This window comes from Arvicola amphibius, chromosome 3, assembly GCF_903992535.2.
Source record: "Arvicola amphibius chromosome 3, mArvAmp1.2, whole genome shotgun sequence".
NCBI lineage: Eukaryota > Metazoa > Chordata > Mammalia > Rodentia > Cricetidae > Arvicola > Arvicola amphibius.
In genome coordinates this window covers 103,444,156-103,468,640 of record NC_052049.1, presented here as the reverse complement: position 1 = coordinate 103,468,640, position 24,485 = coordinate 103,444,156, and the positions used below count along the sequence as shown (strand labels likewise).

Below are 24,485 nucleotides of genomic sequence, written 5' to 3'. Positions count from 1 at the left end.
ATAGGTAGTTGAGAGTCCTTGAAACTTCTTGAGAAATTCCTTGTGAGTGGAATTGTAGATAGGAATCTGATAATGAGCGCTGGACAGATCGAAAAGAAAAGGGTTTGTAGCCGGGAAACCAACGAGGCTCTTGCTATGTAGGCGATCATTGATAAGATCACGTCCCATTCCGTGGTCGTCCTTCCCCCACCCCCACCCCGCCCCCCGTACTGCAGAAATGGATGTGAATTACCATTTCTGCAGTCGAGTTGTCCATTGGCAGCTGCTGTTGACGGGAATTACTTGAGGACTTTTTTTTTCCAATCCCCAAGCTTGTTAGTATAGTAAGTTCACAACTATTTATGTGGCTGTGGTGTTCCTGAGTTGGGTTGGGTGCTTGCTTTGGCAGCACATATACTAAAATTGGAACAATACTGAGTTGGTTTGGGCTTTTTATTTGTCTCTTGATTTGTTCTAAGGGACTCACACTGTAGAACAGGCTAGCCTTGAATTAACAGAGCTTTGTTGGTCTCTGCTTCCCTGGCGCTAGGATTAAAGACTATACCTCCACACCCAGCCTGTTTCTGAGCAGTTTGAACCATTTTTACAACGGTCAGTTTTTTACTTGAAGGAAAGCAGAGAATGGTGGAAAGGAGACCTATCTGTCTTTCTGTAATAAGAGGTCTGAATATAGAGTCCCTGGGAACGGTTTGGGAAACACCATTCTGTCAGTGGCTCTGTCCCCTCTTGACAACAAATTCACAAGTAGAACACCTACAAAAGTTGAGAAATTCCACTTAAGAATCATTGCCCTTTCTGATAAGCTCCAGTTGCAGATTCTAATGCCACTAAACTGTTGAGCATCACTTGTTAGTCATATGAAGGCCCCATTTCCCAAGACATGGACATCAGGGTTTAAGTTCACACCTTTAAGTGAATTTAATTACACACCTATACCGGGTGTAGTACCTTTATGGTTTGGGAGAAGGTGTGGAAAAACCTGTTTATATACCTTTACCTTTCTTGCATGTTTTAAGATTGATGCTTGTTTTTACAGAGTCGGCCTTCTGTGGCAGGAGACAAAGCAAAGAGGCAACTCAGATGTCATTGCTAGTGAGACAAAGCTGTGTTCTTGGTTTCAGGTTAATGCAAGGGACACTATAATGTCTGAAAATAAAGACGCCAGGCACTGTCTTAAAAGAAGAGACTTTTAGGGTTTTTCTTGCTGCAATTTTCTAGGAAGAATTTAAAGAATTCAGTTTTGCTGTTTATCTCTACATGTGGTTACAAAAGTTGCGACTCCTTTAATGCTTCTCCTATGAATCTTGGCATTTCACAGTCTAAAATAGAGTTACAGCTGGGCGTGCGCCTTTAGTCCCAGTCTTCAGGAGGCAGAGGCAGGTGGATCTCTGTGAGTTCAAGGCTAGCCTGGTCTACATAACAAGTTCTAGTACAGCCAGGGCTACGTAGAGAAACCTTGTCTCAAAAAACAAAAAACAAAACACTGAATAGAGTTAGTGTTTGTGAACAATTAGGCTCTTACATCCTTCTCCCCTTCCAGTCTGTCCTGTCTTCTTCCTCTTCCTTATTCAGTCAGAGCTATTTAGGGCATTCTCTTTATTACTTCCTCACCAACTTGATGTTGTCTTTTTGATTAGCGGCACCTTTTGTCTAAAGATTTTCTCAGTCCAAGGAAGGAAGTAGAAGGACATTCTGTTACTGGGTCATCAACTTTACAGAATACATACTATTCAAACATGGCTTATTTATATAACTACATAAAGAACTTGATTGTTGACTTGTAAAGGTGCTTGCCACTAAGCCTGGTGACCTGAGTCCCACATAGAAGGAGAACTGACTTCTCACAGCTTGTCCTCTCACCTCATGAGTGTGTGTGTGTGTGTGTGTGCACTTGAGCACATTCAGGCACACACGCACACATGCATGCACACATACGCACACACACTAAATAAATATAATTTAAAAAATAATCTTTTAAAAGAACCTTTTAAAGATGTTGTCTATTCTATAGAGAAGCAAAAAGATAAAAGCTCCCTTAGTATTTCATAAATAGAGAATAGCTAATTAGTAAGGAGGAGCCTTAAGCCCCATGCGTGGAAGATTGATTAGTTCAGAGTGCTAACCTGTGCTTCCTGAAACAAAGATTTGCCGGTTGCAGATTAACCAGGGATCCCACTTGCCTGAGGAGCAGGAAGTACTTGGACATTGTTTTATGATTTTAGGGAGGTCGGAAGAAGCAATCAGCAAGAACTCACTGGCAGTTTCCTGGAAAGTGTGGTTTTGGGGGGCCAGGCGATTGATCTGAGGACTAGTCCAAGTTTAGTTGCTAAGAATTTAACAGGTAATTTGGGTTCTGGGTTTTGATTATACAACTCTAAGTATCTGATCTGTGAAGGTTTTCAGATGGAACTTAATAAAAGCCTCTTAACAAGTGAAATTTATCGCAGGATTTCCTTGAATGTTAAAATTTAGCACCAGTACAAAGACTCTAGATTGTGTTCCTCCCAAGTGACCCACTCCAGAGAGTAGAGTTCTCTCTACTGAGCTGATGTTTGTATTTGGAGTTTACCTAATTGAATGGTATAGGGGGGATTTCTTAAGTGGTGGTTGGTAAGACAGCACAAGGTGCCTATTCCACAAGTCGCCTTCTGGCCTCCATGTACTGTTATGGCACGTATGCCGCCTCCACCCCAAATAGACAATTTTAACAGAGAGAGAGAGAGAGAGAGAGAGAGAGAGAGAGAGAGAGAGAGAGAGAGAGAGAGAGAAGCTTTCCTAGGCTCCGGTGTGGTGACACACCTTTAATCCCAGCACTCAGGAGGTAGAGGCAGCCAACCTAGTTGGTCTCCACCGTGAACTCCAGGCTAGCCAGGGATGCACGGTGGGACCCCATTTTTTAAAAAAGAAGAGAATCCTATAACCCTATAATGTCAGCTGTGGATAGTAATTGTTTTTTTTCCAAACATCTTACTTTTTTTATTTTTGAAACAGGACACTTACCGATGTGGAGCCCACACCATCCTAGAGCTCACTGTAACACCCAGACTAGCCTTGAACTCTTGTCTTCCTGAATCAGCCTCTGAATGCCAGGACTACAGGCCTGCTGCCACACCCATCCTCCCACAGGCATTTCTAAGAAATTCCTTTGTTCTGTCGCCTCATACTTTTATCTACCTTTTGACCAGTGGTCCAGAGGTGTACCTTAAACCAGTGCTTCCTGGACTTTGGTATTTCATGAAGCTTGGGAATACAGCTCTGTCTCTAGAGGATGCTAGAGGTGGACCTAGGAAGCTGCGAGCCTAGTTCTCTCTGTTCACAGTCCCCAGCCTGGTGGCGCCAAAGGCTGAGGAGATAAAATACATCCCTACCGCGAGATACCTCTGACCTTGCACATTCAAGGTCCTTATTGAAAGCTGGCTGACCATGCAGAGGTGTTGTGCCGTCGGTTGTTCCTCTCAGCTTGGTCTCCCGTTTGCCATGCTTGTGCCCCATTAGTTACTCTTGGCTAGTTTCTACTTAAGGCCGTAGCTGTTCTAGTGCAGTGGCTTTCTAAAAGTGTGTGCACAGCAGTAGCCGGTAAAGAGGTGAAAAGTGGTTTCTGCTGTTAAGCTTGACCATGTGAGACTGTGGACAATCTTGGTCCGCCTATTTAGAAAAGTAGAGACTACCTAAATTAAAGTCAAAGATGACATACAAGGAATGGATGTTTCTTTAATTTTATTTTATGCTTTCTGTTATAAAAAGCAATAGTTATAGCATGAAAAGTATGAAAATTAGAAGAGGGGTAGCGTTCATAGTTTTCTTTTTAAACTTGTGGTCTGTAAGCCTTGCAGATACTAGAGTGCATGTTGGCCAAGAGCCGGAGATAGGCAAACTGGCTTCAATCTGTGCAATTTTATATAATTTCGTCTTTCACTTGGGGAGGTATTAATTTATTTGTATATTAAGATCAGGGACTTGTGATTAGCCATGGCTGGGCCTCATAGTCACTATGTTAACGGGCTGTCCTCAACCTTGAGACGGTTCCCTTGCTTTAGCTTCCTGAGTACTAGGATTACTCATGCCCAGCTGGTTGTTGTTGTTTTAGACAAAATTTTACCACACAGCTGTTCTCAAACTCAGTGCCTTAGCTTCCTCAGTACCAGGAGTACAAGTTTGAGCCATCATACCGGGATAAGTATTTCATGTCATTTGGTCTTTAAACAAGGTGAATATGTTCCTATCCATTAAACTACATCTGCAGCCTACGTTAGTGTGTTTTTATACTGGTAAGTGTTAGCTGCTTGAGGTATAGGTTAATGCATTTAAAGTACTCTTGTAAAGCCTAGCACACTGCCCATGTTTAAAGAATATCTGCTAGTCTCAGCACATAGTATAGCACCAGCTGCATAAATACTTGTCAGAGAGCTTGTAAATGAACTAGGAGTCAAAAAATACAGAGTTCACTCTAATTTTGTCTCTTAGGTTCTTTACTTCAGAGTTTTCTGCCTTCAGTTTCTCACCCAGAGAAGAAGATAGGGTAGACAACTGTGTGGTACTGAAAGTCCCGTGCTTACTTGAAGTAAACAGATTGATATTTAGAAAGGTGAGGGGATTTGAAAATAGATTGGGAGGGCTCAGTGATGTAGAGAATTCGTTGCTCTCGCAGTGGACCCGGGTTCAGTTCCTAGCACCCACCTGGTGATTCATAATCATCCGTAACCCCAGTGTGAGGGTAACCAACTCAGATGGTACACATACATACATTCTGTCAAAATACTCATACTCACAAAAAGAAAATAGATTGTGAGTTGGGGACTTAAATTGTAAGTTATTAAATGTTGAGCATTTAAGATCCACATCTTCGTTCTTCATTTGTAAAATGAATTTATAATACTTGCCTATTAAGTATTATAAATAAGTATTTGATAAGCGAGCAAGATAAATATATGTAGTCTCTGGCATGTAGTAGGTACTCAAATTACTAGTCTCAGATTGTATTAGACTTTTGTGACACTGACCAGTGTCCCTAGGTACGGTAGCTTAAGAAGAAAAGACATGTTTTATCTCATAGTTCCAGAGGAGAGTCCATCATGGTGGAGGGAGCTTGGTGGAGCAGTTGTGTTGACCAGGAAATAAGAATGAAAGGGCCGGAGCAAGATACAGCTCCAAAGGGCATGCCACCAGTGACCTCCTCTGAGCAGCTCTTGCTTCTTACTTTTCTCCACCTCCCATTAATTCTCTTTCACTGTGAATGTATCAAGGGATGGGCTCATTGATTAGGTCAGGACACTTATGATCTGATTCTTTCTGGAAACTAGTTTCTAGACTATCAAAAGAGAAAAAAAATACGGATCTTTAAAACCACTTGGTTGGATAAAAGCCAGATGTTCCAGATGTTAAGACCCTAAGAAAAGTAAGCATGTATTTTCAGCAACATTTTCCTATTTGAGTAAGAACCATTAAAGATGTAGATCAATGTATATGCTTTCCTTGTTAATGGCTGGCATGTACTGGTAACTTTGACCTGGTACCATTGTTATATGTAATATATCTCAATATGTGGTGTTAGCAGAATTAAACTATTAACTGATTTAGAGAAAATGATCCACTCAACTTACCAGTCCCAATATATTGGTCCCACCATTTCTGAAACGTGGTAAGAGTACTGGGGAGCGTGGGTGTGATGACTCAAGTCTGCTATCCAACCACTTGGGAGGTTGAGGCCAGAGGACCGCTTTAAGTTCATGACCAGCCTGAGCAACATGGTGACATGGTTTCAAGAAGGAATCAATTGATGAATCTCTGCAGTAGAGATTCTGATTTGGTAAATTGGAATTAAGTAATCAGTTCCTTTCCTTTCTGCTTTCCCAAGCTGACATTTTGTTTATGGCAAAGATCAGGCTCCTAGATAGGTAATGGTAGCGCACGCCTTTAATCCCAGCACTCAGGAGGCAGAGGCAGGTGGAATTATGAGCGAGAGACTAGCCTGGTCTACACAGAGTGAATTCCAGGACAGGGTTCAAAGCTACAGAGAAAGTGTCTCCAAAAACAAAACAAAACAAAACAAAACAAAAAAGAAGATAAGGCTCCTAAACAATGTAAGAAAAGTAACGGCTAATGTTAAATATCCACCGTAGAGCCAGCCTACCTTCTCCTCCACCTGTGCTCCTCAGTGTTTAGGTTAAATATCCACCGTAGAGCCAGCCTACCGTCTCCTCCACCTGTGCTCCTCAGTGTTTAGGTTGGCCTGCACTTCAGTTTCCACCTGCCTGCTGCTCATCTCCCCCAAGCGTGCCAACATGCTGCTCACATACTTATCAGTAACACTGTGAGCCCGGCTGTAGCACCCTGTCTGCTGGCGCCGGCCTCTTCCTCCTGCCTTGACTCTTTTTTAGGCACGCTGCCCAGCTGCTGCCCTGAACCTGCTTCTCTCACCTCCTTCCTGTGTGGAGCCATGTACTTTTCTGGCTTGTTTCCCTGTTTTATTGAAGCACACACTCCAGGAATTTCCTGAGAAGTCTTTGGCTAACTGGATTTTGCCTGCCCATTTCTTGGTTCAGCAGCATATACAAATGAAGGTTTAAAGTCATTCTCCCATGGAGGTTGAGACATTGCTGCACTCTCTTGAGGAGTTGGCTATTTCACGTCCTTTTCACATGCTCTTGTTACCTTTCCTCCCTCCTTGAAGCTGTTAGGATGTTCTCTGTCCCTGGCATTACGCAGTTTCATGTGGTGTACGATGGCTTGGGGCTTTCCCCAGTGTTGCCTTGTTATAGTGGGCTCATTCATAGCCTCTAATTCTGTGACATTTGCCAGACTCTTCTCCCATCTTTCCTTTGATTCTTTTGTTGCTATTCTCTCCGTCCCTTCTCCTTCCTTGCCCCTTTCCCTCCTCTCCCCCAACATCGCCTCTTCTTTAGCCCTTTCTCTTTCTACCCCACCCCTCTTCTCCCTCTTCTTCTCTTTTTCTCCCCTTCTTCCTCTCTCTGTAGCCTAAGATGGCCTTGAATTCATTAAGTAGTTGAGTCTAACCTTGAAAATTTGATCTTCCTTTCACCTAAGTGCTGGGAACTACAAGCACGTGCTACCATGCCAGAGTTTGAGGTTTTTTTTTTTTTTTTTTTTTTTTTTAACAATATCTACTCTTGCTATATGGATGCAAGTGGGTCCATTTATAGTTCTTTAGATTTTTCTCAGATCTTTGCTTTAGCTTCATTTCCTGCAAGTGACTGGAGGGCTTTTGCTGGAAATTCTCTGCCTCCAATAGCAATGACATGTTCCTTCATAGGCTGGCCTCAGAGAACCTGGATGAGGTGCCCTCTCTGCTTAAAGTCAGGCCCATCTCCCTTTTCCTTCCCTGTTTCCAGCATTTCTTACCTGACTAAACCTCACTGCTACTATGGACTTCACCAGGGTTTGGTTTTGTCTCTTCTGTTCACCGTTGTAGAGAGCGACCTTACACTTAGTAATCTGAGAAACAAATGAGCTCCTTTATCTTGTGATTTCTTTGGAGGTGTAATGGTCCTGACTGTATCTGACTCAAGTCATTTCAAATTTCATTTTGTTTTTCTCTAAACCTTTGAATGGGGAGGTGGAGAAAACAAAATCGTTTTCTGACTTCGCAGTGGGTGAAGAAATATGTGCAGTGAGCAGACATCACAATAATCCATATATATATATATATATATATATATCTTTAGGTCTACCTTTAAAGTTTCTGTTTGCCATCTCTAAAAATTTATTGAAAGTTCTCAGCTGCTGCAGTCTTCTCCCCTCTCTCAGTTTTGGTTTTATAGATTACAGAATTCTTATCATTTTGATGATAATGCTTGGAAAGAAAGTATTAATTGCTTTAGGACCAAAGTCAGGGGAGGGCACAATAATATCTGTACATTGCAAAGAGAAACACAAATTACCCATAAATTTCTTTAACTGTTTTTAGAAGGTCAGCCAGCCTTTTTAACTCTGGCTGAAAAGCTTGAGATTAGACTACAAGTTAGTGCTTTGTTATAGTATTCCGGAATCCATAAGCATCTCACCCATGGATTAGCGCTAGAGACCGCCTGCTCCTCAGCTGCCTTCTCACTGGGGTCTGGCTCATTCTGGTGCCTCACAGCCCCCAGCCAGCTGTAGCAGTGCACTGTTGCCCTGTCTTGTATTATTGCTCCTGTAGCTGTTGTCAAAGACCACGCTCTGAGGTAGGAGTGTAAGGATTAGAATTATTAAGCAAAAGGAACAGAGATATAAAAGACAGAAACACAGAACAGTATTGGGAGGGACATTTCAGTGAATACAGAATCCCGAATCCTTTTTTTTTTTTTTTTTTTTTTTTTTTTTATAGTTTTCCACATGCTTCACTTCAAAAGGGGAGGAGGGAGACAACAGACTTAACATGGTATAAGGAATAGACTTGAATTCTCCGACCTTTGGTCCAGGTGGAGCAAATTCACCTCTATACCCAAAATACTAATTAACCACACCCCAGTTTAGGATCTCTTGTTTGTAGCCACATCTGTTGTCAACAACTTCAAGAGAACAAAAACAAACTCAAACTCTCTGACCTCCAGTCAAGCTGGAACAGGTTCACATCTGTGGGCTCTCACAAGTGCACTGCTGCCCAGTCTCACCACTGCTTGGTTTTGTTCTTGTAGCTGTGGAGAGCAAACCCAAGACCGTACACATTCTCTACTGCTGAGCCGTACAGACCTTTCCTCCATTTATTTTATAGAAACAGAGTCTTGCTAAATTGCCTAGGGTTGGCCTTGACCTTCTTGCTTCTTCCTACGATGCTGGGATTATAGGTAGATCCCACTGTATTATCATATTTGTTTGTTTGTTCAAGACAGGGTCTTGTTGTATAAAACAAACTGGTCTCCACCCTTAAAAATACTACTTACAGTTGGACAGTGGTGGCTTAAACTGGTGATTGGTAGCATTAGTCACAGGAGGTTTTTGGTTGGCTTGAAAGAAAATACTGTAACTTCACCTATTCATCTTGGGTTTTAACAGTTTAGAACATTAGACATAACAGTTTATCTTCTAGACTTTAACTCATAGTAGGTACACAGTCATTGAGTCGGCAGATATTCAACATTTACTCTGTTGTTTTACACTGTGTAATAGAAACTGGCCTAGGAACAGGATAATAGATCTTCTCCTTATCCTGAAAGAAGTTATTCTTGTGAAAGTGGCCAATAATTGCAAGTGTTAAAAGATACAAATAAGGTGTCAAAGTATAGCAGAGGCAACTAGAGGAGAAGGGTGGACAGGCAGTCTACTGGTAGCATTGAAACAAGAGGGGATCAGAAAGGACAGGGGTGATGAAGGACAAGGATGAAGAACTGATGGTAGTAGAGCTAGGGCTTTATAACCATGATAAGGAATTTAATTTTATTAATCACAGGTGAGAAGTCGTGGAGTGCTTTTCTTTAACCCAATTTGTTTTGGGATAAGAAGCACTAGTTTCTTGCCCCCCAATACTAATATTTCTGAGTCTCTTGACAGAAAGAGTTCTACTCTTAAGAATCCACCCTTGGGGCTGGAGAGATGGCTTAGATGTTAAGAGCACTGATTGCTCTTCCAGAGGTCCTGAGTTCAGTTCCCAGCAACCACAAGGTGACTCACAGTCATCTGTAATGAGATTTGGTGCCCTCCTCTGGTGTGCAGGCAGACATGCAGGCAGAACACCGTCTACATAATAAATGAATGAATGAATGAATGAATGAATAATCAATCAATCAATCAATCCACCCTTGGCTGAGGTGATGACTCAGAGGATGTGCAAGCATGTTTGCTAGTGTTAAGATCTCCAGGGCTCTTGTAAGTCAGGCACAGTAAGTAGGGTAGGTAGCTCAGACCATCAGGGTTGATTTGAATAAGTTTGGTGGCCTATGCATATAGATAGGGAAGAACATTCTGAGTAAAGACAGACCTCAAGACTAGCATGCACAAGCCTGTTTAAGGAATTCTGTAGAAGCTGCAGGGAGATTGAATGTGTCAGCTTCCAGAAATGAGTTTTTCCTGAGTTTCAAGGAGTTCATAAGTCAAAGTAAAGAAGTAGTTAGGCGTGGACCTTCCGTTCCACAAGTGTCCTCCAGATGTCGTTTTTAAATACCTACACTCATGCCTTCACTTGAAATCTTAACAAAGTGATGCAGAGTTTCCTAAGTCCACTTCATAGGGCAGCTGAACAAACGGATCTCTGTAAGAAAACCAGTGGAATTGGATTACATGCTTATAGACCTAGCATTAAAACAAAAAACCAAAAAATCCCAAAACTAAAGATTTTCCCATTCCAGAATGGGGATGTAGTTTGGTGGTAGAGTATATGCCTAATGTGCCCAAGGTCCTATTTTTCATCTCCCATAATTCAGAGGGAGACAGGTGAATTTGATCATTTCCACTTAGAGATGGTTAGGTTAGAAGCCAAAAGTCTGTTTTATGGCAAAAATGCTAAGGACACTTGCTGCTAAGACAAACTGAAAGAGTTAAGATCAGGTTTAGTAAAGGGGAAAACTGCCTTTTGTTTGTTGTTTTCTGAGACCGGGTTACTCTCTGTAGCCCTTGCTGTCCTGAAACTCACTCTATAGATTAGGCTGCCCTCGACCTCAGAGATCTGCCTGCCTCTGCCTCCCAAGTGTTGGGATCAAAGGCCTGCTCCCCTATGCTCAGCATGGGAAAACTGCCTTTTAAGAGCAGGTTTTAGTAGTTGTTTTTTTGTTGGTGGTAGTGGTGGTTGGTTGGTTGGTTTTTCTTTTTTAAAAAATTTATTTTTTTAAAAAAGAAAAACTATTTTTTCATTTTACATACCAATTCTAGTTCCCACTCCCCTCCTCCTCTTCCCTCCACTTAACCCCCCATCCCACCCCCTATCCACTCCTCAGAGAGGGTAAGGCATGTTGCTTTGGGGACGGTCCAAGGTCCTCCCTACTATATCTAGGCTGAGCAAGGTATCCATCCAAAGAGAATGGGTTCCCAAAAAAAAAACAGTACAAGCAGTAGGGATAAATCCTGGTGCCACTGCCCTTGGCTCCACAGTCTGCCCTAGCCATACAACTGTCACCCACAGGTTGGTTTGTTTTTTGAGACAGGGTTTCTCTGTGTAACAGTCCTGACTGTCTAGAACCTGCTTTTTAGACCACGCTGGCCTCAAACTCACTGAGATCCGCCTGCCTCTGCCTCCCAGATGCTGAGTTTAAAGGCGTGCATCACCACAGCCCAGCAGTAGATGAGTATTTAACTTACACATGACCCTGAGTTCACTCCCTAGAACTGAAAACGCATGCCTGTAATTCCAATATTTGGGAGGATCCTGATGTTCAGGGTCATATTTAGCTACATTTGTGAGATCTTGTCTCAAAAAGGAGGGAAAGAAGGTTTTGACTGTCCATAGCTGTATAATTTCAACTACTCTACAGGCTAAGTCATGAGGATCACAAGTTTAAGACTTATCTAGGGTATAGAATGAGTTCAAGTCTGGGCTACTTAATGAGACTCTCAAATAGAAAGTGAAAAAGAGGCCGTGGGTAAGAACATATGCTCTTCTTGCAGAGGACGCAAGATTGGTTCTTGCCACCCATGTCAGACTCACGGCCACCTGTAACTCCAGCTCCCGGGAATCCAATGCCTCTGGCTTCCACAATTGTCTGTATTCCTGTATGTTTGAGTGTGTATGCACATGCACACAGGCATATGCAATCAAAAGTTTTAAAAAGACGACTGGACATATAGCTCATTGGTAGAGCATTTACCTAATACACATAATCAGGTTTTATTAATGTTCCCTGTTCTTTCTAGCTTAGTAGCACCAAATCTTTTAAATGTTTTTAACTTGGTGTTGAATATTTTCTATTTTCATAGAGTGAAATTTTCTATGCACTCCTTAGGTCTTGAATTGGTCACACTATTGTCACTGTCCATAATAGAAAGTTGGCAGAGTTGTGTGTATTGAGTGGGTTCTATGCATTGAGTGCCTTGTTTGAAATGTCCATGCCCTGTAATCTGTTCAGAGGATGCTGGGACTATGCTAACCCTCATGGCCCACAGCTCATCTTTTCTTGATGCTCTGAATTTTGTGTTATGGCTAGAGTGGCCTTTTGTACTTTGTAAAATTTCTATTCTTTCTCCATTTATCACTGTTTTCTGTTGGAATCCTGTTCTGCAAATTGCCATTCAGTTTCTAGGTTAGTTTGCTAGGAGGTTGGAGCTGAAATAAAATTAGTAGAGAGTGTTCAGAAACACGGGTCTAAGACAAAACGTTATACTTTCTGCTAATAGCAAAAAGAAAAGTAAAAAAGAAAGTGGTACATGTTCATATAAGCACAAATTAGAAGGACTCTTGAAATTCAACATGCCTTTTCTCTCCTCCAGACAGAACTTACAGATATCACCTCCGACGCTTAATAGTTCTCCTGCTGTAATTTCTTGGAGATAGGGTCTCTCTACAAAGCCCAAGCTGGCCGCCACCTCACGATCCTCTTGCTTCCATCTCTGGAATGCTGGGGTTACAGGTATGTGCCATCATGCCTGACTACCCTTTTTCCTTAAAAGGACATGTAACAACTTCTTTAGCCTCCAGTTCTATTTGCATTTGAAGTAGAGAATTCAAGAGCCTAGCATATAGTAGACATTTAAAACTGCTAAACGAAAACAAAAAATTGTACTCAAATAAGCTCATTAGTAAAACTCTTTGTGTGTTCTGGAAATTGGTTTTTATACAGAGAAAACCTATGATAAAATTTTACTTATCTTTTATATTTATAGATAGATAGATAGATAGATAGATAGATAGATAGATAGATAGATAGATGAACTCAATGTAAATAATTGGACTTGATTGTACATATACATATGTGCATCCCCCTATGAGTATGTGTATTTAGATGCACATGTACATTTGCCCGTACATTGAAGGCCAGAGGTCAACCTCAGATATTTTTCCTCAGGAGTCATCCACCTTGTTTGTTGAGACAGGAGACATGATCTCTCATTGACCTTCCTCAATTGGCTGAGTAAGCTAGGTTTGTTTCTGCCTTCCTGATACTGGAATTACAAGTGTGTACCACCACTTCTGGGTGCTGCTTTCCTTTTCTCCAGCTCTGGGATTTCAAGTGTGTACCACCATAATGGCTTTTTAAGACTGTAGGTTCTGGAGGATTGAGCTAAGATCCATGTGCTTGCAAGGTAAGCACTTCATCAACTGAGCTATCAATTTGACTTTATAATTAAAAATAATTAATTATAAGGGCGCTAGAAAGATTGCTCAGTGGTTAAGAGCACTACCTAGTCTTATAGAAGACCTAGGTTTGATTCCCACCACTCACATGGCGCCACAACTATCTGTAACTCCAGTCCCAGGAGATCTGACGCCCTCTGGCTTCTGAGAGCAAGCACATACATACATGCAAACACATGTATGTATGTATGTATGTATGTATGTATGTATGTGCATGCATATGTATGTATATATACATATATATGGTGATAAAAAGAACATCCAAGATTATGAGCCTGAAATATCAATATGATTTATTTTGGGTTTGAGTGAAATGACTTGCTGGAATTTGGGCTCTTTCAGAAGCCTTGCTACAATAAGGCTTTTTTTCACATTGAATATGAATGACTGTTGATAAAAGAATAAGCAACATCAATCTAGCATGTTACCAGTGGTGAGTTTTCAAGAAATGAGTTTGATGCAGAGATTATCTGACAAAAGCCAGAGGTTTCTAGCAGGCTGCTTAAGAACAACGATAGGAGCTAAGTTAACCATGGGTAGATGAAACATTTCAAGCCTGGCCCTGCTCACTGGACATCATTCCTATCTCTGTATGAGTCTTAGGAGGACACAGTAAGCTTGCTTTTATATACCAATAGGAAAAGCCGCACTACACATTATGGACTGAATTTATCAACTCTCCAGGCAAATATTTTACTGCGTGTGTTCCAGTCAATAAGCTTGTGGAATGCTCCTTTTTGGTACCTTACTTATACTGAGCATCTTTTTCTCCCTTTCCCGACAGTTGCTAAATCACAGATGTGCTGGAATTAATTCAATAGCCACAATTAGAGGGGTTTGGGTTTTTCTTAAGACATAGGATGACTATTGTGTTCCTTTTAAAAAAAAAAAAGGTTAACCCTTTTACGACAGAAGAAATAGTGTTCTTTATTCTAGTTACTGTCCCATTTTTCATAAACAAAGATGGAGAAGCTTGCTGCAAGAAATGTGCCAGTCTTTTATATTAGTTATTTGTAAATCCTTTGCTTTCTGGCAAACCCCCCCAAAATATTGGACTTTCCCTCCTCTTGACTTGTTCCATCTGCCCGTCTGTCACATGGTGTTATTCCCTGTAGCATGGGGCTTGGCTGAGTTGAGTGCTGTGCGTGTGTCGGGAGCCTGTGAGAACGAGGAGGCAGCTAACAGACTAAGCGGAATGCTGAGTGCAGAGAAGAGCCAGGGTTTGCCCTTTGTGCTGCCTCCAAGATGCTGGGAAAGCAAGAGCTGCTGGGACTCTGATGGTTTCAGATCCTGGGTCCTTCATTAAAATGCCAACCTCTCTGTTATCAGACAACCAGTCCCTTTTCTCTCCACTCTTTTTTCCCCATTTCTTTCAAGTTTTTCATAAGTTATCTTGAATGCCCCATCCCCAGCTCAATTTTTGCCAAAACTATAGGTTGCAAATTATAAATGCTCTGTCTTTTCTTGATTTTTAATAGAGGGTCTCATATGCCCTGGTTGGCCTTGAACTCATAAGTAGCTGAAGCTGGCCTTGAACTCATGGTTCTTCTGTTTCTACCTTTCAAGATCAGGGATTACAAGGCTAATTACTGCTGCTAAGTGTTCTCTCTCATTTGAAGATTTTGGCCTGAAAGTTTTGTTAATGACATCATATGACTGTTTTCAGTGTTCACTGAGCATCTGACCGATTTTGCTATACTCTGTTAGCCTTGAAGGATTTCTCAGTGGTGGAACAGTCGTTGGAGTAATGAGGACACTGCCACAGGTCCTATTTACTTGTGACAGAGAAGTGTTTCCCACAAGGCAGTCTCTTTATTGAACCAATGAAAGTAACACATTAGAACAGAAGACCCTCCTACACCACCCACTAAAGCTGTACATAGCTCCTGTACTCTTCATGGCTCCAGGGATTGACCTTACTAGGGCAGTAAGGAAATCAAAAAAGACAGAAAGAGAAGCTGGGATTGGATGGTCTAGACTCTCTTAGGGAGAAGCCAAAGCCATCTCCTCACCTCCAAGCTCAGTGTGTTTGCTGTTATATTGCTGAACCTGGAGACATACAGCTGTTCATACAGCTGAACAAGGGGGCAGGTTTAGTTAATCTCTGTAGGACAGAAGTCTTCAGGCCATAAATGTCTGGGGGTGGAAAGCTACAGTGGACATTTTCTGCACATGCTATTAATATCCACACTTAGACCAGAGGAAGGCTTTTTTACTCCTGTTGGGGTTCCTGTCAGGCCCTTGGCGTGGCTGTACCCATGCCAACAACACACATTCACTCAGGATTTCACTCCCTCCTTACACACAGCAAATTCCACTGAAACAAAGGCTGAAATAGTAGTCATATAGAGAAATTCATGTGTGGACTAGCTAGTTGATTCATGTTAGGAATTCCATACCAGATTTCCTTACTTAGCTTTGAGGCTTGTTAGCAGCACTGCATACTGTTGAGGATAAATGCTAAAAGGGACCCCTCCCCCTTGAAAACAATATTCTAGAATGAATAAGATATGATTTTTATAGCATGTACTGGGATAGACACTTGGGAGATATCTCATATGAGACATCCCTTGACTAAGGGCAAAATATTAGTCCATTCAAAACACAAGATGAGTGAGTGACCAGCTGTGATAAGGGCATACATAATTACTTTTCATTCAGCTTCTCAGTAATAGAACATTCCAGTCAGCCTGTTGTGCATGTTTAATTTTCTTAAACTACAGCAGCCGAAATGAGCCTACAGAAGGGTTCTGAAAAGAAAAGCATCAGAAATTAACCAGTGGTTTGGATAAGAACACAGCAAAGCTGAGGATGCATTTTCCCAGAGAAAATGGCAGAGCTAGTCTAGAGTTCGGTGGTGATCCATCAGTGGTGAGAGGTGTATAACAAACTGAGCAGGCTGCATGAGCGCATGCCTCCAGCATAACTAATTGTGACATGGCCATTGAGCTCTACACAGAATTATTTCAAGTAAATCTGCTTGCTACAGTTTCAACACTTAAAAAATAGTTTTGGGCTTCAAAAATATTTTAAGGCTGAAAACATTAGTAGTTAGTAGTTCTGCTGCTGAGAACATGGCATTGCAAGGCACAGTTGCTGTGGTTTGAATCCTGGGACAACTAAACTAAGTACCAACCTTTTTGTGTCATAGCTTTCCCATCCATAAAGTAGGTTAATAATGAAGGTTGTGATTCCTTTAAATGAAATGTTTGAGGCCAGAAATATTTCAAGTTTGAGGGTTTTTTGTTTTTCGTTTGTTTCTTTAATATTTGGGTTTACATAATGACGTATATTGGGGATGAGACACAAGCCTAAAACCCAGTATTAATTTATTCTGTATATACACATAGCCTGATGGTGTTGTGTACAATTTGACAGTGTACCTGCATTTTTACTATAACATGATGTCGGATTGATGTGAAATTTTTGTACTTGATGGCATTTTTTTTAGATTTATTTATTTATTTATACAGTATCTTGCCTGTAGGCCAGAAGAGGGCACCAGATCTCATTATGGGGTGTTGTGAGCCACCATGTGGTTGCTGGGAATTGAACTCAGGACCTCTGGAAGAGCAGTCAGTGCTCTTAACCTCTGAGCCATCTCTCCAGCCCTGTCTCAAGTTTTTGAGACAAGTTTTTTCTGTGTAGCTCTGGCTGTTCAGGAACTCACTCTGTAGAACAGGCTGGCCTCTAACTCTGCCTGCCTCTGCCTCAGGAGTGCTGGGATTAAAGGTGTGTGCCACTGCCACCTGACCTTTTTTTTTTTTTTTTTTTTAATTTTTAACAAAACTGGGTTAGTATTTGAATTGAGCACCAAGTTCTGACTATTCCAGGCTTCAAAACGTATGTTAAATTCCATTTACTTCATGTTTTTCTGTGTTCAATGATTAGGTTTAATTTGTTTTTGTTGTTTTGTTTTGTTTTTGGCGGGGGTGGGGGGTTCAAATAGGGTTTATCTGTGTAACCCTAGATGTCTTGGAACTAGCTTTGTAGACCAGGTTGCCTGGTTTCAGAGATCTGCCTGACTCTGCCTCCTGAGTGCTGGGATTAAGGGTGTATGCCACTGCACCTGGCTGGGTTTAGTTTGTTTAAATGATGGGTTTACAGAGCCATATTTATGGGGGTGGGACATTAATATGTTTGCCTTCTTTAGTGTTGCTTTAAATCATATACCCAAACTGAGAGATTGTGGCATGTGTGAAAGAAATAACCACTTTTTAAATCACTGGTTCTCCATAAAACATAAACGTTAGAGAGAAAATGTCTTTTAGAATTTGATGAAAGTCATTTCAGTGACGGTCAACTCTTGACTATCAGCAATTTTAGACTCTAAGAAAGGAAACGCACAGTTAAGAGAATAGATGTCTCAGTAGAGAGAAGCTCACCAAAATGCTAAGCTTCCAAAGGAGCAAAGGGGTTCAGCCTTTTTGGAAATGACTGACACCCAGTAGCTCATTCCAGTTACTTTATTCAAAAATATACAAGGTTAATAGGGGCTGGGAAAGGTTCCAACTACCAAAGTCATCTTGCTCTTGCTAGCCGTGAGAGCAGACAACTCACACAAATCTCATTGCCTTTTGACTATGGCGAGACATAATCAAAAGTCAGAACTCCAGGGCTGCCAGGGGTGTCTGAGGACCAAGGTTGGTGCAGCTGCAGACTGTCATGTAGCAGCGCCAAGTGCAGACTCAGTCTCTGCTGACTAACCCGAACATAGCAAGGCTTTACTTTACATATCACTACTGTGGTGTGCCTGCGGTGTGGCCAACATTCATAGTGTTCGGGGTCTAGAAAAATTGTTTGACTTTATTTAGCTGTTTCCTACTTGAAATACTGGAAGAAGTCCCCAGAGAGTCTGTTTTTGGGTTGACTTCATTTTTAGGAATTTACAGTATCCTTTTAACAGTCACACCAGATGATTAAGTAAAGGCATGATTTCTAGCTTTGGTGTTTGACCTATGTGCCCAGGGCCTTGCTTTTGTGATTTTATGACTCCTAGTTTCCTGATGACTGTATCAATAAAAAGTTCATTATCTGGAATGGAATATGAGGCAAGGAACTGACTTTAATAAATAAGGAGTTTTTCTAATATAAAGTCCCAGTAGTAAGAGTAGGGCATAGTAGATGTCCAGAACTCTATCCTCTTCCACATTGTCAGTGTTAAAATATTACTCCTGAGCCAGCGGGATGGCTCAACAGGTACAGCTGCTCGCTGCCAAGACTGACAGTCTGAGTTTGATCCCTAGGACATGCATGGTGAAAGAAGAGACCAGATCCTGAAAGTTTCCTCTGACCTCCTCACACATGCTGAGATACACCAGCATATGCATACTCACACACAAAAGCACACAACTTTAAAAAAAAAAAACAAAACAAAAACGATCCGGGTGGTGGTGCACTCCTTTAATCCCAGCACTTGGAAGAGGCAGGTGGATTCAAGGCAGCCTGGTCTCCAAAGTGAGTTCCAGGACAGACAGGGTTGTTACACAGAGAAACCCTGTCTCAAAAAAAAAAAACAAAAGTTGCTGATATCAATCTTTAAATGTCACCATTTAAAGTTTTGAGCAATTAAAATCCGTGGTAGTTTTTATTCTGATCTGTAGGAACTCTTATGCTGGTATCCCAGCAACTGATGTTCATTGTCTTTACATATCTTTGCTTAATACCTCTTCCATTAATCACAGTGATTTGATTAAAATCCCTTCCATGTTTAGTCAGAGAGACTGTCTTCAGCCTGTGGGGACAGTTACTAACAAAGAATGTCTGACAGTGAACAAATGGTATTGCTTGTATTGCTGAGTGTAAGTGGATAACTAAGCACTGTTAGCATACTGATCTCTGGGTTGTTTGATGTCCTCAGCGATTCCCAAGTCCTCTGGTGCAAGTGGTACAGAGTGATGGCCAGTGACTTACATGAGTTGACATGGCTGGATTTTAGTGGGGGGGTGGGCAAGGGATTCTGAGGAACGGAAGCAATATGGAGCAGTATGGAGCACTTATGCAATGAGAGTTATAATGTCAAGACTACTTCTCTTAGACTAATTTCATTCCTTAAGCTTGGTGTGCTCATTAATTAATGGGTTTCTGTTAAGTAGAGAATATCTCACAATACCTTAATGAGCATATACTTATGAAAATGCTTAATGTATGTTCTGTTATAAATGGTGTACTTTACAGATCTAATCATGGTACATGATGTTTAATCTGTTTTAGAAACTGGATGGCTTCTACAGGGAGCCAGGCCTCTGATATAGACAAGATTTTTGGATTCTTCAATGATGGCGAACCTCCCACCAAAAAGCCCAGGTAAACAAGAGAAAGGGAATCAAAGAAACATTAGTGGGAGGTACTCATCCTGAACTATTGGGGATTTCACTGATTAATATAGCCTTCATTAAAAGACTTAAATTATTTTTACATTGGACTTAATTTTTTTATTACACTAATACATACTTTTAAAATTTGTTACTTTAAAGGTTAAAATATCCTGCTTATCAGAGATAATAATTTCCTGTTTTTTCTAATCTTGACATCTGTTTTGTTTTGTTTTGGATTGTGAGACAGGTCTTGATACATAACCTAGGCTGGTCTAGAACTCTTGTCTTATCCTCCCAGATGCTGAGTTTGCAGTCATGCACCTGACAGCACACATTTTAAATGCTGTGTTCTGCTACAAGCAACACATGTAACAGATAAGGACTCTGTTTGCTTTTCTGGTTCCTTCCCGTGTATTGCTGCCCTACCGGCTTAACCCTTATCTTCTCATGTTAACCACCCAGTTCTCAATATTTACATTATGTCTTTATACATAGTATTAATAAACTAGGTAGTTTAATTCCAACACTCAGGAGACAGAAGCAGAGGCAGGTGGATTTCTGAGTTCAAGGCCAGCCTCGTCTACATAGCAAGATCCAAGACAGCCAGAGCTTCGAAACACAAAACAAACATAAATAATATTAATAGCCAGGCTTAAAGTGTTAGGATTTTACTCCCTTTTGTGACTTTTTTTAAACTTCCATATTACTAAAGTGTGTCTTGGTTTTTTTTATTTTCTGTGTCCTTTTTATCTTCAGAAACTGAAAGGAGAATTAATCTATCATATGCTGATTGATTCTGTGGATTCTTACTCCTGGACTAGGATTTTAATGTACTTAATGTACTTAAAATTTTGATTTTAATGTACTCATTTTACTGAAGCATGCTCTCAGGTACCTTCCTTAGTAAGAATACATAGGAGTAATTGTTGGAGATACTAAATGGTTTTATCATTTCCTTATATTTATTTAATGGTTTGGCTGAGAATAGAATTTTAGGTAGGAAACATTTTTTTCCCTAGAATTTTGACAATACCACTCATTTCTCTGGTAAGGGAGAAAAGTGTTCTCACCAAGATAGACACTCTGTTCTGATTAGCAGTTGTTTTAGAAATGAATTTGGAAGAGGAAATGGTGATTTGGCCACAGTTTGAGAGATTTTTGGCCTATGGTCTGTTGACTCCATTGCTCTTAAGACTATTGTGAGGTAGAATGCCATTCAAGAACGTGTAGAACAGAGTGGCCCACCTTCTGCCTGCCGGGAATCAGAGAGCCATGAGAGAAGGGTCCAGACACAAGATAGCATTCTTTCAGGTCACATCTTTAGTGACTACCTCCAAGTTGGCCCTGTGACTCAGAGTCTCTACCAGTCAGAAATACTTTCACATTATGAATCAATGGATTACTCTGGTGATAAGTTGATCCAGTTACCTCCCCAAAACTCCGGCTCTGAACACTTGCCTTGGGAACCAAACCTTTTGCAGTTGAACTTGACCAGGGGGCGTTCGGTCCCAAATCAAAACAACAGTTTTTGTATTGTGTGATCCTTTGCCTTTGCTCACTAGAATCTTACAAAAATACATTATTCTTAGGAACGCAGAAAGTTGTACAATACCATATCTGGCAAACTAAATAGTATGGTACCCAAGCTACTTCCTGATAACTTCATTTTGAAGTAATTATCTTGTGTTAACCTGATATTAAACATTTCTGTATCTGTAGAGGTTTTGTTGCTCAGATGTTGGACCTACTGTCATTGTGTGTTCATGTTTTCTCTCCACCCCACCCCATCTCTCACTATTTGGTGGCAAGGTCTTTGTGTGTAACCCATTCTGAGCTCCAGCTCTATCCTCCTGCATCAGCCTCCTGAGTTCTTGGATTACCGGCATGTACCTCTGTCCCTGGCTCTGTTTTTTCCTGTTCTTTGTTTCAGTCCTACTTTCTTAAAGGTTTTTCCTCAGTTTTTCTTAGGGATTCTTAAAAATTGCTGTTACATTTTTAATTTTCTTCAATTTTGTTATTGTTACTGTTTTTGTCCTTTTGAAGACAGGGTGTCACTCTGGAGCCCCAGGCTGTCTTACAAGTGTGATCTTGCAGCCTTAGCCTCCTGACTGATTCCTCTCTACCTGCAAGCTTGTTTGTATGTACCGCTGTACCTCTTATCATGTGGGCCTTTTTTTTTTTTTTTTTTTTTTTTTTTTTTTTTTTTTTTTTTTTTTTTTTGAGACAGGGTTTCTCTGTAGTTTTGGATCCGTCCTGGAACTAGCTCTTGTAGACCAGGCTGGCCTTGAACTCACAGAGATCCACCTATCTCTGCCTCCCAAGTGCTGGGATTAAAGGTGTACGCCACTACCACCTGGCTTATGTGGGCCTTTTGCAGATGTAAAGTGACCATATAGTTTGTCCATTCATATTTAAGTTACTGGGAAGCAGTTAGGAGTCTATGTGAGTATGGATATTAGTCAGGGTTCTCTAGATCAGTGATTCTCAAGCTTACTAATGCTGGGACCCTTTAATATAGTTCCTTGTGTTCCCCAACTATAAAATTATTTTCATTGTTACTTCAAAACTAATTTTGCTATGAATCATAATGTAATTATCTGATATGTAGGATATCTGATATGTGACCCCTGTGAAAGGGTTATAAAAAACCTCAGAGGAGTCAGTCACAGCCCACAGATTAAGAACCACTGCTCTAGAGGAATAGAACTGACAGGATGAATACATATTTAATGGGGTTGTTAGATTGACATGCATGGTGTGGTCTGGGTTCTGCTATCGGTGAACAACTGAAGCATGGACGGGGAAAATGAACCTGTCAGCAGAATAGGAGGGCAGTGCTCACTTTTTTTTATTTTTAAATCTGGCTGTCACTAGGTACATTTCATTTCGGGTGGATGTTTCCACTTTGAATAATCTGATCAAGCAGATTCCTTACAGGTTTGCCCAGGGATTTTTTCTTTTAGTTGATTCCAGCAGATTCTGTCAAATTGGGAACCAGTATTCATCATCCCAACATGCTGAGCAAGTTCAGCAGCTGAGGCCTTTTCTGCCATATGGCTGTGTCCACAAAGAGAAATCTTCCCATCTCTTATATGCGTGGAGACTGGGTGCAGAGAAAAGGTTGAATCCTAGAGACTGGGAGACTGGTTGGGGAAGTCTTAGATTTCTTACAGAGATTCTTCCTTAATCCCTCCCACCTGGCACTATACACAGTGTTCTCAAATGCAGCGTCCTCTGGCTGACTTTCTCCAGACTTACAGCTGAGTTTTAGTGCGACCTGCCTGCCCACCTGATCATACGCCTCAACATTGCTGAGCTTCTGCAAAGGGAATTGGGTTTTATTCTGAACTTATAAAATCATGCTGCCTTCTGATGTCTGTTGTCTGCTTGCTGCTGTCATCTTGTCCTACCCTCTTTTTATACATGCTGCGGCAGGGTATTACAGCCCAGCACCTCTACCAACAGCCCAAGGAGTTACACTTTAGAGACCTCTGTACAGGAAAAGCAGCAGCAAAGAATCTCGGTACAAGCAAAGCTTTTGATCTTATTAAGACAAGGGGTACTAGGTACATCATTTTAATTTACTTTGGGGACTTGTGGGAGGGGGCTGCTTTTAGGGAAAGGATAGTACTTGCTCAGTGTAAGCTGCTTGAGAATTGTCTTTACAATGGCTGTTCATATGAGTCTATGGCTTTCTTATGTTAAATTTCTCAGTATAATTTATACCAGTAGTTAAAGATTACTTAAAACTTAAAAATTAATAAAGTTTGAGCTGAGTAAGATGGTGTATACCTGTAATTCTCACACTTGTGAGATGGAGGCAGGAGGATCAAGAATTTAAGGACTCCCAGGTCATCTGAGACACTGTCTTAAAAGCATGCGCACACACACACACACACACACACACACATTAAATTGAGCTGGTTTTTCTTATTTTTCTTCTTATTGAGCTTCCTTTTACAAATGAGTTTGTAAGGTAGTTTTATAAGGTATTTTGTTGAGATTTGGGTATTTGAGAGGCATATTATTACTATCTAAAGTCAAGATGACAAACCTAATCTCAAGTATATAGTTTCATTTGTTGTTTTAACATCCTCATTTGTCATACCTCTTAGAAAAGAGAATATTGTGTCTATAGAGAATCTTGGCTTTGTCATTTGTGACCAAGTTTCTGACACCCAGCCAGATTCTTCGGTGAAAGGCTTTTTCCCTTCCCATGTCCCCTTGATTTTCCCTTTCTATCTTGCCTTAATACTGTCTTTAAAAATAACTATTAGGGCCATCGTCATGGCTCTGCAGATGATGCTAACCCTGGTGTCCTGAGTCTCCGCGTCAACATGATGGGAAGAGAGAAGCAACACCCAAAGTTGTCCTCTAACGTCCACACACATCATGGCTGTCCTGTCCCCTACACACACACACACACAGAGAGAGAGAGAGAGAGAGAGAGAGAGAGAGAGAGAGAGAGAGAGAGAGAGAGAGAGAGAGAGAGAGAGAGAGAGAGGAGAGAGGAGAGAGAATAAATATGTTGGGGAATCAAGGAGAATCAAGATAATGAATGAAAATTGGATGTGATAACCAAGGTCTATAATCCCAGAATTTGGGAGGGAGAGACAGGAGGATTCTCCTTTTTAAAGCATACTCCATTATGTGCCTCTAATAGCTGTGAACAGTTTTGTTTGTTACCCCCAGCAGATGAGCTGTTTTATAAATGGGCCATCTCTTGTCTTGCGTGTTTACAGGTGTTCCTATTTGTTAAGTGATTGAGTGTAGAGACTGGAGTAGAACAGGACAGGCAGTTCTAGAGGTTGTTTCCCAGGATTTCAAAGTGTGCTCTTTGTTGGGTTTTGTCTAAGTGCTGGTCATGTTTCTATTCATTGTACTATTTTGAAAAAGAAGGGTAAGGCAAGTAATGATTTTAATGTAGCCATAGAGTGAGAGGGGAAAGGGAG

General features: G+C 41.0%; 1 protein-coding gene across 6 annotated transcripts in view; it reads left to right on the top strand.

The window, feature by feature from the left end:
• The window catches only part of Fam118b (family with sequence similarity 118 member B), a 44,425-nt gene that overhangs the window by 1,045 nt on the left and 18,895 nt on the right, over nucleotides 1-24,485 (top strand). For 5 of the 6 annotated variants that reach the window (XM_038323031.1, XM_038323033.1, XM_038323030.1 and 2 more), the window contains exon 2: nucleotides 19,430-19,522. In XM_038323031.1, coding sequence (XP_038178959.1) covers nucleotides 19,437-19,522 — 86 coding nt within the window. In that variant the 5' untranslated portion in view covers nucleotides 19,430-19,436. Of the gene's footprint in view, nucleotides 1-12,351; nucleotides 12,492-19,429; nucleotides 19,523-24,485 lie in introns of all 6 variants that reach the window. The other variant, XM_038323028.1, reaches the window with a different exon arrangement.